The sequence below is a fragment of the Protopterus annectens genome, chromosome 8.part0, assembly GCF_019279795.1.
Source record: "Protopterus annectens isolate FY-2018-M chromosome 8.part0, PAN1.0, whole genome shotgun sequence".
NCBI classification, from domain to species: domain Eukaryota; kingdom Metazoa; phylum Chordata; order Ceratodontiformes; family Protopteridae; genus Protopterus; species Protopterus annectens.
This window is the reverse complement of record NC_056741.1, coordinates 923,031,518-923,044,415: the sequence shown is the minus strand read 5'-3', so window position 1 is coordinate 923,044,415 and position 12,898 is coordinate 923,031,518. Positions and strand designations below refer to the sequence as shown.

At 36.2% G+C, this 12,898-nt stretch overlaps 1 protein-coding gene across 1 annotated transcript in view; it reads left to right on the top strand.

The window, feature by feature from the left end:
- Positions 1-12,898, top strand: part of KIRREL2 (kirre like nephrin family adhesion molecule 2) — a 130,561-nt gene that overhangs the window by 101,672 nt on the left and 15,991 nt on the right. The window contains exons 10-14 of the mRNA XM_044080446.1: positions 2,182-2,282; positions 3,693-3,891; positions 6,669-6,776; positions 8,109-8,224; positions 8,990-9,076. Of these exons, the coding sequence (XP_043936381.1) occupies positions 2,182-2,282; positions 3,693-3,891; positions 6,669-6,776; positions 8,109-8,224; positions 8,990-9,076 (611 nt within the window). The remainder of the gene's footprint in view (positions 1-2,181; positions 2,283-3,692; positions 3,892-6,668; positions 6,777-8,108; positions 8,225-8,989; positions 9,077-12,898) is intronic.

The following is a 12,898-nucleotide window of genomic DNA, read 5'->3' as shown; positions in this document are numbered from 1 at the left end:
TCTATTCTAGTAGTGTAGGTAGAACTTGAAATAAAATTCCTATATCAATCAGGTCTATCTCACACCTTCATCCTCTCAAACTAGGGGCAGTGGTGTAATGGTTAAGGTGTTTATCTTCACAGACACAAAGTACAGGGTTTCATTCTCATCCTTGAAAGAGAAATTAACTAAGCTTAAAATGGCCCACAAGGGCACCTAGTTCAGTAGTTACCCATGAACCTATTACTAAAAGACTTCTTCTCTGCCTCCTGTTTTTGTCCCTGCTCCTCATATGGGACACAGCTTCTCCTAACATTCATCACCTTCTTATACCTTCTTCTAAAGCACTAAATGAACACACAAAATAGTATCCACCAGTACGCTGAAAGACCTCTGTGTCTTGGGAACATCCACACTCCTGCTCAAATCGCAACAGTTGCGCTGACAAAGTAAACCGTAAAATACAACATTGAAATAATTCCAAAAGATGTAAAATAATCCCAAAGGATGACTAAAAACATTTTATTAAATCCAATAGTAATGTTAAGCGCTTTCACTTGTACTACAACAAGCTTCATCAGAACACTGAAACTAAATCCAATAATCTTTAAATAACTTTTTTGGCGCCAATGCAGTTCAAAACTGCCCATCCAATTTAAAGACATACAAACTTAAATACAACCTAATTGTGTTATAATGCAAATAAATATTTACAAAAAAACTATTAAAATATTAAAATAAATTAAAATATATTAAAATATTAAAATATATTAAAATAATATATTAAAATAAATTAAAATATTTTAAAATATATTAAAATATCACGTAACCTGTTTACCTCCTTCTAATACTTCACTTTATTATAGTATTTCAACTACTGTATATACATCTAATCAGCACAATTAGATTATCATTCCATCGCTACTTCTCTATTAACACTTAAACTTACTTATCCCCTCTAACACCTCACTCTAATGTATTTCTTAACTTCCTCCAACCTATCTTATACACCAGTCTTCTATCTGTAATTTCTCAGTACAATGCTTGTGTATTAGTGCTTGTGAATATCAATACAATTTTTTTTTGTACTGACTACTATGCTATGCTATGTATTCACTGAAAGCACATTAAAAATGTGTTATTGTAAATACATTAAATTTGTTACCTTTGAAATTTTCTTTCACAGCCTCCAGTCAAAAAGGGCATCTGTGTCCATTAGGACTTTCCCAGTAAACAAACATCAATGAATAAATAAGTAAATAGGGATGTTGTAGCCCGAGCACATTATTTATTTATTTATTTGTTTATTTTTTTATTTATTTGACATTTGTTGACCGGGCTAGTCTAATTGGATATATGTCCATTTTCAATAGAGGCCCGAGAAGAAACGCTCAGAGAAAAGAAACAGTTTATACAAAATGCAAAAAGATACTAATACATTCAAAATACAGTTAGATAACTATACAATCATGTACAGTTGATTTTCAGCAGCAGTAAGCAAATAGGGTAACACTATGAAGATAGATAACTAAACATTCAAAAACAATTAGATAACTATACATTCATGTACAACTTGTTATTTCAGCAGCAGTAAGCAGATAGGGTAACACTATGAAGATTTTTTTATATATATATATTTTTTTTATAGTGCATTGTATTTGTCTGCAGTGAACGTCAGCTTGGTCAGTCTTTACGAATTCTTTCTTAGACTCTTCTACATACCTGCTCATCACTTCTTTGTGGCATCACCATGTTCAGTATTTTACCACCTTTTCCAAAGGGAAAAATAGTGAGAAAGTTTCAGAGTAAACCGTCATCAGAGTTACAAAACTTTTTTATACTGTGGAATAGTCTGCTGTAGATTTTACTACAGTTTAGCTATTTTGTATTTTAATACATTTTAATGCCTAAAGTGCCCTTAAGCCGTTTATAATTCTGTTGTGTATAAAACAGTAAAGAATGAAATGACAGGAATCAACAAGTTGGCAAGGAGGAGTCCTGAGTTGCCATAAGTGATTTGAGTATAATTTCTGAAATACAGTGTCATCCCCTATTAGTTCAGCATTTCCTCTGTAGTTTAGGATGCAGAATGTTATTGTATTAATGAAATATTAATGTTAAATGTTTACGAGTAAAGTGGGCATATTTAATCTTGGAAAAGCTAGTCATTTGTCTTTAATAACCCCCTTGTTTTATTGCCAGGTCCTCCTATCATAACTGCTAGCCCTACTCAATATGCAGGCGAGGGTGACAAAGCACGGATAGCGTGTCATGTGAGAAGTACTCCAGCCCCAGAGAAAATCGTAAGTAATTCTTTTTGTGTCGGTGCTGTTTTTAAGGAACTCTTAGTGTGTGCTTCTTGCCAATGACATTTCTAAAAATGCTGCATCATTCCTGTTCTGCTTCACTAATAACGTCTCCAGGTACATTTGTTTGTGAAGGGCCTCCCAGTTAGAAGCATCCAACCCATTTCACATGACTCACTTCTTATGTAAAAGAGATTTTATCTTTTATTTATTGATTTACTTACTTACATATTATTCTAATGCTAAGTTAACTAGACCCCGTGTTCCCTTCCCCAGGTACAATCTAGGTATAGATAATTAGCTAAGTCATGCAAAAATTAAGCAAACAAGAAATGTATACTCTGTAAGATGGCATTAGCCTATTCTTATGTAAGTAGCATTTACAACATTTAGCATAATATTAATTTTGCCATTACCTACATAATGCAATTCAGGGTCATGGGAAACTCAAAACACAACCATGCACCTATTGAGCATAAGGAAACCAAATTATCCCCAGACAAGGCACCATCGGATATTAAGATGCTCACAACATTTACTCACACACACACACACACACACACACACACACACACACACACACACACACACACACACACACACACACACACACACACACACATCTACAAGCAGCTTGTCGTCAGAAATTCACCTGCAACATATCTTAGGTAATACTGGTTTTCCGCATTATCTAGGTTGTCTGCTACACTTGTAGGAAAACTATGTGAGTAGTTACCAATCGGGTTGGAGGGCTATGATGTTTGCATAAAAGAAAATAATGTGACAGTGCCATGATTGCAGGTGATGGTGGTCCAGTGGCTAATGGTACTGCTCGTTAGTTCTAAGGTCTGGAGTTTGATGCTTGTCTTTAGAATAAGGTTTTGGTGGAATTTACATGTTTTTTTTTTCTATCTGGTTTGTCAAGGTACTTCATTTCCTGTCATCTATTAAAAAAGAGTCCTACTTTGATTGACTTACTACTTCAAAACTGCATACAGATGTGTATTACAAAGACTTGCTCCCTAGGGCTCCTCTATGGAGTAGGCCTTGGAACAGTGAGATTTACCATTTAAGCAGATAAATAACATAAGATAGTGATGCAGGAAACAAGACTTCTAACTGTAAACATACTTACTAATGATATATTAAAGTTTGTTTGCAAAAAGATAATATTGAAGTATAAAATCAGTGTGGTCCATTTCTTAGAGAACTAGAGACAATCGTCATTAAGATGCTGACTGCAGCATTCCACTGTTAATGTCTTAAGAAAAATGCTGCCAGATTACAGTCTTTATAGACAATTCAAACATACTGAGAATGTAGCAATGGGGAAGTTACGTGCAATAAATAGATCTGCGCCCTGAATCTGATAAGGGTCTTAAATGTTTTTTTGCATTTTTCTTGCAGGTCTGGATATGGGGTGAAAACACTTTGGACGCTGGTTCTTCAGGGCGCTTCACTGTAAATACTGTCAGCACAGATGGTGGTGTAACATCAGATCTGATCATTAGTGAGACACGAGAAAAGGACTTCCAAGTCCAGTACAACTGCACTGCATGGAATCGCTTTGGACTCTACTCTGCCATTATCACTTTGAAAAAGGAAGGTAAGTGTTGACATCTGCTCATATATTTAAAGGTTAAGCACTCTATGACAGTGATGGTGTATATACATGTAAGTTTAACATGTGTGTAGGTGTGCTGATTGCAGAATAAGGTTGCATGTTTCTCATGTTACTTTGGGAATTTCAGGTATTGAGAACCTTAATCACTAGCTCCATTTTTTGCCATACTAGGACAACCCAAACTCTATTAAAAATATGAAGTGGAACAGCAGTAGAGTAGCAGCATCTCTCCAGTTGTTGCAGCCTAGACTGGTTGATAGTGTTTTGTTGTACATTATTCAGTTCTGTTAAGGAACTGATACTAGACTCTGTCACATCATGGCAAAACTGAACTGTGCCAGAATAGTAAGGAAGAATTTTGTCAACAAGTTTCACTAGGTTGCATTAATTTGCGAGCAGTAGCAGAGACCATTAAGATAGCTTAGGTAATCAGCAATAACAAGGTAAGGTTTCTTCTCACTGCCCTGTTAACTAGGTTTGAGAATAGTTGGTTGCATTATTCTCCTGACAGCACATTTTTCAGTAAGCTATCTCTGGTGGTTAGGTTTAAAGTGTGCTAGTGTCATGGTGGCTAGTGATTGCAGGCAGCTGCTTGTTTCAAAAAATATGTAAAATTAAATTATCCATACCTGCATATGTTTTTGTTATTGAAAATTGTTAAAAATATTTCTTAACCTTAAAATTAAGAAGCAGTCTATAGGTATATGATATGTGGGCTCTCATTATTGGTATTTAGGCTTTTTTTAGTTTAAATAAGCATAAGAATTTTTAATGAATATAAGAAAATGTGTGTGTGTGTTGTGTGTGTGTGTTTATCTACAGGTAGAGCATTTATAATCTGCAAATGCACAACAGTGGTACATGAGCACTGCTAATATACACAACAACAAATTTGTAACACACCCACAGAATCATGAGTTGCACTACAATCGACTTTATGATTACATTAGTAGCAGAGAGTTTTCGGGCAGTGGGCTTTTAATGTAATTAACATGCTAAGTAATAACTTTCCCTGAACCCTTCCTCTATTTTATGAACTCACTGATAATCACATAGCGCTGACAAACCCTTGTATTGTGAATAGACTTCCACAACCTCCTCTTTGCTTACGTGCATCACTGAATCACTTATATGTTACTCTTTTTATCTGACATTCACTTCCATACTAGTGTGTGATACATAGCTTAGGCTGTAACATCACCAGTATGTTCTGCTACAAAAGTAGCATGCTTTATATAGAAAGCAACTGCAACTGACACTAATGCAGAATTTTGGATGTTCCTTTTGAGTTGAGGTTAACATGCCCCAAGACTGGATTCTATGTGCCTTGACATTTGAAACGCAATCAAATGATAAGGCTTAAGTTTCAGTATCCAGGCATTGTTGTGTTGCTACTTTGGGATTCGACAGAACCTATTTAGCTAGTACTAAACACTTGCTAGACCAACACACAGGTACATTGCCAATATGTGTACAAATCATTATGTATACACTACATACATAGTATAAGGGATATGTAAGTAAACATAGGCAATCTGTGCTTCCAAAGAACTAAGGTACAAGTTTAGGATATGGAGATCATAAGGTTCATACCAACATCATCAAGCAGAGATCAATTTAGTAGAAGCTTGGCTGATAGAATAGAGGGCCCCATACATTATATCAAACCCTGACATTAATAAAAGAAAACGCTGTATATGATTCCTCCTGTTTAGTTTTGTGGATTAAAAAAGGAAGAAAAACGTTGGAAAGAGTTGCTGAAGTTTGCCACCTGTGTATTCTTCTGTCTGATCTTGTACATTATTCAGTTCTATTAAGGAATTTTTTTCATATAAGGGGTGGCCTAAGCCACAAAACTTTGGGCTAGGCTTATAAATGCCTTAGGGCAGATAGCCTAGTATAAACCTATGAACCTATGAACCTATGAACTGATACTATACTCTGTCACATCACTGGCATGATGAGCTTAACTATTTGTTAATCGGGTAGTTGGGCTGGTACAAATACCCTTTTCAGCCTTGACACTGTACAATATGTTTAAGGAGGTTTCTGAGAAAACAACTCAAAAATTACATTATTATTCTTTCAAGTCAGACTCTTAAAACATAATTTCCAGGGAGCCAGGCTTGTTCGCAAAACATTCATTGTTCTCAAAAAAAGTTGTCATGTGTGATTGCTGCTATTTTTCCATTTTTCCTGAAAAGTCAAATCAGCAGTACACCGTAGATTTTTTAAAAATATCTGAATACTGTTCACTTTGCGTGCTGCTATTCATTTGTGATTGCAAATATATGAGGCACTCATAAATGAGTTGGCAGCTTGTCAGGGAGCCCAGTTTCCATCATTAACTAAAACATTGTACTGATGTGATTTAGTTATTCAGAATAACTTCATGTACTTCCAAAATCTATTAACTACAAAGATAATTGTTTTCCAAAACAGTATTTTTTTTTTTTACTCAGTAAGTCTGTTTATACAGTCAAGGAATACACAATGCAATATGAATTCTGGACTTTGGTAATGAATGCTAATGACAGAGTCTGAAAAATAACTTTTAAAGTATGCTCATTACTTCAGTAGTCACTTATTTTCACATTTGCTAACAGTATAGTATTTGCTAACTGTACTTTAGGTGTTAGTGTGTTCTTAGAAGGTTAAATGCGGTTTATCATCTTTTTTTGTTTAATTCTAAATATGGACTACAAGTGCTTTGACATTTAGCATTACTGAAATTAACACTGCGGTCTTCTTTTTCCTAGATTCCTTGCCTTTAATGATAATCATAAGCACTGCTGTGGGTGCTGGTGTTGCAATAATTATATTCCTCCTCATTATCATCCTCCTGTGCTGCAGGAACTCAAAGAAAGGTAAGGCACTTCCTATATAATCACCACAGACCTTAACAAGCAAACAAACTCATCAGGAGTATCCATCCCAATATTGCAGAAGGATAAAGCCCTGACTGTACCCCAGATGATTCATGTTCAACTAGTGGCATGTGAGCAGGGGGTGAAAGACGTGACCAGCTGATGGCCACTCACACATCTGAGAGAGATGGAGGCAGCTCAGCTGACTGCATTGGCATTACCTGCATGAAAGCAGCTGCTCCACACACAACAAAAAAACTTGTGCACCAATGCTGCAGAGTGGAGAGATTCCTTATGCATGGTAACAAACATGCACCTCCAGAGAGCAGCTGTCATAGAGTGAGCTGTCAAAGGGGTGGAGATAGGACAGAAAGGGGTGGAGATAGGACAGGCTGCAAAATCAGCAGATTGGGCCACTCCCTAACACCTGACTCTCTCCCCTCCACCAGAGAAAAAAATGGGTAAAGAGTTTCTTTGTTCCAGTGGAGGAACAAATGGGTTAATTGAGTAATTGGGTAATTAGGAAGGGAAGCCATTGGCTGATCCTGTGATTGTCTCTCTCCACAAAAATAAAAATTGTTGTACATGTCGTAAATTGTAAACTGTGGGTCTATGATTTTCAAGGTTAAAAAGTCAAGCATGAGGGGAAAAGATCCCATAAATGTTTTTGTATACTTCCAGTGCTTTTTATATTCTGGTAGCTGTGCTGTGTAATACTGGCATTACAGAAGTGCTGACATCTGTATGTGCACTAGTAGTGTAACATTAAGTGAATATTGTTTTAGTGCACAATTTGTGCCTGTCTGAATGGCTTAGTGAGGCAAAGCAAACATGCAGTTGTCCAGAGTTTGATTCTCACAAGCTTACCATCCCTGGTCAACAATTTTGAGCAAGTCGGTTAACAAGAGTAGTACTACAAAGTCTCTCCTTAAGACCAGACCTGCACTCATATCTACTGTCTTTTTCCTTCTAAGGAAAATAATAAAATGCTACACGTTATGCTCAGATAGAACACAAAATGGTGGATGCATTGCATGCATCACTGTCAGGTCTGAAAGGATGAGGCAGCCTTCTTTTTCAAGGAATGAAGTAAGATTCGTGTAGCTCATGTCATATGTGTTTATTTCCCACAGTGTGCTCAGTATGCCAGACTAATGTTGCTGATACTGGGAAGATTACACTCATGCTCATAGTGGTAAGGAAGTTAGAGTTGAGAACGAATGATGCAATAAACAGTGTAATAGTAAAATGTAACTTGCTTAGCTTTTGAATAGCTTGGCTTTAAGCTTAATTTTTATTTCTGTTGGTAAATTTCTTTCTTCTTAATTTTAGCTGACCTGGCTAAGAAAGGAACTCGGTTGTCAAAAAGTGATATTCGTGTTCAGATCGTGGACAGTGATCACAGTTTAGCTCACAACAGTGAGGAAGAAGATGTCAAAGAACCTATGGTAAATCCATGAACTTAATTCTGATTTTGTGCTACATAGTCTGGAATTTTGTTTTAAGCCCCTTCACTACCTATGCCTGTTGAACATCTCTCCCGCCCCAGGCAATCAGCCTGTCTGCTCTCCATCTTGCACTTCCCCATGTGCTTCCTGAACAACAACTACCCAGCACCCCTTTGTTCTTCCCCTTCCCTGCCTGGATCCTGCAGTTCCAGAGCTGCTAACTGAACCCCAGTCATGTGGGTCAAAATTAGGACACCTTCACTCTGCAGTGCTGAGACAGTCTATAGTCTGTAAATTTTAAACTAAGATGTCATCATCTATTGCTTTACTGAAGGTGTGAGGGTAAAATTAAATTCAATGTTTAGAAATCAGGGGTTTGTTTTATTTTTTTTTTACTCCATGTATATATCTTTATAGTTGCTTCAAGCAAGGAGCATAGTAATGATTAATGAAATATATTTGACTCAGCCAATCCTGAGACAGCCATAAGGCAGTAAAGGTACTTCCTCACAAAATGTAGCTACAGCTCCTAGTTTCACATAATCCTTCTCCCATGATGTTTGATTCTCATTAATATCTCACTTTTGTATGCATTACTTTGCTGTCTGAGCCAGTAACTGAGGCCTATATTGCTAAGCAGAATCTTGGTACAGAATGTTGTTACATGTGACAGTTTTTTTACCCAGAAAACATTTAACAAGCAGCAGATGCAGTAATGGGTGTTCAGCAGAAGATGGCAGTAATGAATGGTGTCTTTTCATTTAGGCTGCAAACAGTGACTCTCCTGGTACTTCACGCACAGAACACAGCAACATACTTGAGGAAGAAGAAGAAGAGAACCAAGAGCTGAAGGTAAGTTCTTTAAACAGGGAATAGTTCTCTTTTAGCATGTTTCTTCTTTTTCTGCTATGATATGCTGAAGTCATTGTGTTGGAACAACTGATATTAATTTCACTGATTGCTCATTGCACCTCTCAATTGTCCACAACGTAAAGATTTTTGCCTCATATCATTGATCTTTGCCTCATGAAATGCAGGGTTTTCTGGAAGATCATTAACGACTGAAGTCATTAAATAATGACAAACATTTGAGTTTCAGACTTACTATCCTTCAGAAAATGCACTCTAATGCAAAACATGTTTTTGTACCAACATTCCACATTTATAAGAGAGTAATTAAAATGTGTACCTGATTTTGAGCCTTTGTTGTAACGCATTAGTTTTGTCTTTATCCCAATTTCTTGTGCCAAGAGATTGAGAGGTACAGTACTCACAGTGTGGGCATCATTGCATTATGTAATAATAAAAAAAAAGGTAGCCTTGGTTTCTCATATGGATTAATACAGCGGCAGTAACACCTCAGCCTGAAGTGGAAAAATGGAATCGGTCTTTTTTTTTTCTTTTTTCAGAAGCCTTCAGTAAACACAGTTACACAAAAAGGTATAGTGTTTAGTCCATCTTTGGAGAAGGTTAAACATTATTTTTTTTAAGGTGTGTGTGTGTATGTGTATCCGTGCATGTGTGTATGCACACTCATTTGTTTACAAAATAAATGTGTGCTCAGCTTCCTGTCTGTATTAGATGAGTTGTGGCATTTCTGTACAGACACTGATTTATATTCATTCAAGGTGCTGATACTTTCTTTTGATAACAACTAGAAGCATAGAAATAATATTTTCAGTCTATCAGGCCCTATCCATGCTGTGTGCATTTCTAGATGCAACTCTCACTTATTTATTTTCACTTTATTTACTAGTTTAGTCCCACTAGGACAGAGGCCTCTCTTCAAGGGAGAGAGCTGAGATTGTACTCACACTGACTAGGGAAATTTTGGCTAAGACACCAGGAAATGATTCCATGCTATTTAGTAAGTGCCATGAGATCTTTTACATCCACCTGAGCTACCACCAGCTCAGACAGATGGGACCTCAGTTTTGTATGTCGTTCAAAAGATGGCACACTCAAGGAGTGCAATATGCCCCACCATCACTACCATTTCTTATGGTGCATTACAATATTAGTGTTTGAAAAATTAATCTAAGTACATGTAGTGGGAATAGAACCCACGACTTTGTGATCTTCAAGCATCAAAGGCAAGTGTGCTACTTGAAGAAACACAGTGTGCTTGCACTACATACTACAGTGTCAATAAATAAAAAAAAAAAAAAGTTCCATCCGGAAGCAATTTCTTTGCTCCATCTAGTGACATGAACCCAAAATGACTGGTCACTTCCTACAGTCTGCACAAACAGAAGACTAAAAAGAAACAAACTGCATTTCATTTTTCAAACTATTTTTGGTAAGTTCATAATTTTCTGTTTCCTTGAAACTATACTATACGACATTTAAATTGTCCCAGTACACTTTTGGCCAGCTGTATCACAGCCTGATTCTTTTAAGTGCTATTGACTTATATAAATTCTAGGTGTAGGCTGCTTGAGTGTTTATGGTCATCAATGTTGTACATTCCTTTTTACTGTGGGTCAGAGAAATATATATATATATATATATATATATATTTTTTTTTTTTTTTTTTACTGAGAAGTGAAGCAAGATGTACTCATTCCAAATAGACAACTTTGTCACTGCAAGCCACTAAAGGACTAGAACCAAGCACACCTCTCAACTGCAAGAAGTCTGGACAAAGCCGTAAATAATGGGGGACAAAGGCCCAAAAAAAAAGGGACAATTTTTAAATATCACTCTACAAGCTTAGAAAGTAGATAACAGGTTTTGCATTAGCATTAATTTTCTGAACAAAATGAAGTCTGAAACTCAAATGTATTTGTCATTATTTTCTGACTTAAATCTTCACTGATTTGCCAATAATTTGCTAGAAAATGACAATTTTATGAAATATGGACCAAAAATATGAGGCGAAAATCTGGACACTCTGCGAAATTCTGCATAGTTGAGAGGTATACAAGTCACATTAACTACTGTGACATTTTTTGTGTTTCTACCAGATATAGTTTGTGTACAACATTGTAAGCCTTGTTGACGCTAAGAAAAGCAGATTTCTGACCTAGGACTTGGCAATCTAATATTCTTGTTTCACACTGTAATGGCAGCATTTTTCCTCATTCCGTGCTTCAGTGTTTTAAAATATGATATTTCACAATGCCTCTTTTCATAATGTTTGCATTTGTTTCTTGTTTTTACACTGATAACAGCTAATGAAGCCTTTGTTTCCAACTCCGAACTAGTGGCCACTATCATGTTCTATTGTATGTTTTAAAACCAAATCATCTTCACAATTTGTTGCATAGCTTTACATCTGTCATTCCATCTGTTTTTTTTTTTTTTTTTTAGGATGGACAAGGTAAACAGCTGTTGTGTCATTTCTTCCAACTTAGAGAAGCACAAAACTAGGGGGAGGGAGGGGAGAAGACTTTTGCCCTTCCATATATTTTTAATTCTTACTGAATCCTTGAAGTGTAATACATACATGTTTAGTATGTACTGTCTTCAGCTGTCTTAGTTGTAAAATTAATTTGTAGTGCATCCCAGTAGATAAAAAGTGTGACATCTCCACTCCCAACAGGTTTTCTTATTTTATTCTTAATTTATTCTGTTTGTCTGCTGGAATTTCTAAGTCTAATCAAATGTAATAGCTCTGGATTCCTAGATAACAGAATGGCTGCATCACTCATAAAATAAGATTCTGAAGTTATATGTATGATATGATATATACTGAAACTGAAAATGTTCTGACTATCCCAGAATGTAATGAATAATATAGGTAGAACTTCTTTCTTTCCTTCCTGCATTCTTGTCTTCACTCTATCTTGTCATTAAGAGGCATAACAGTTTAAAAGCTACAGTCATGTTTTTTGACTTGCTCAGAGTTACAAAGGATATAAGTGACTCTGTTGGTAATCAAACCATCTCTTTGTAATGTGGTCAGCTGCTGGTTCTACTAACCATCTTTGACCATTTAAGTAGAGTTCATAGATACTCAAAAAATGGGGTCAGAGATGGAGCGATAACTCTTGGATTATGAATACAGCTTAAACAACCCCATATAGTATCACATGTACAGTGCCTGATGGTGCTAAGTGCAGGTTTGATTCAGTACCACTAAATGTAATAGTGTAATGGATTTGAGATGCACAGTGCAGTACTACTGCTCTGTCATGAGTGATGAAGAAGGGAGTACAGGGAAAAACAGATAAGAAGAGGTACAGTTAGGGAATTTCCATCCAGCCTAGTCTATTGTCATATTTACAGTAGGTGTGATATCAGACTGTATGATGTCAAGGTACAGGTTGTGGAACTGTAGCTGCAGAACTCATTATTGTCATTCAGAAATATATACAGTATATCACTAGGACTTGTGCCCATGTGAAGCAATCCAGTCCAAGATGCATTAAATGTCAAGTCATGGTGTCCTGGCAGATTTTGTTAGAGATGTCAGGAATTCTGATAACGTTAAACATTTGACAATTACCACTGCACAGTACTTCACAAACAGTTTTTGTTATTTGTCACAGTATGATAACTACAGATATTCTAAACAGCCACAAATTAATCAATATTTATACTTTTAGTGCACATCTGTCTGAGTACTTTATGCAGGAAATTCAGCACATCCTTAGTACCTTAACAGCAGGAATCAGCAAATAAACCACACTCAGGCAACACATTTTGCAGAAATCTAATTTGTTTTTCAAA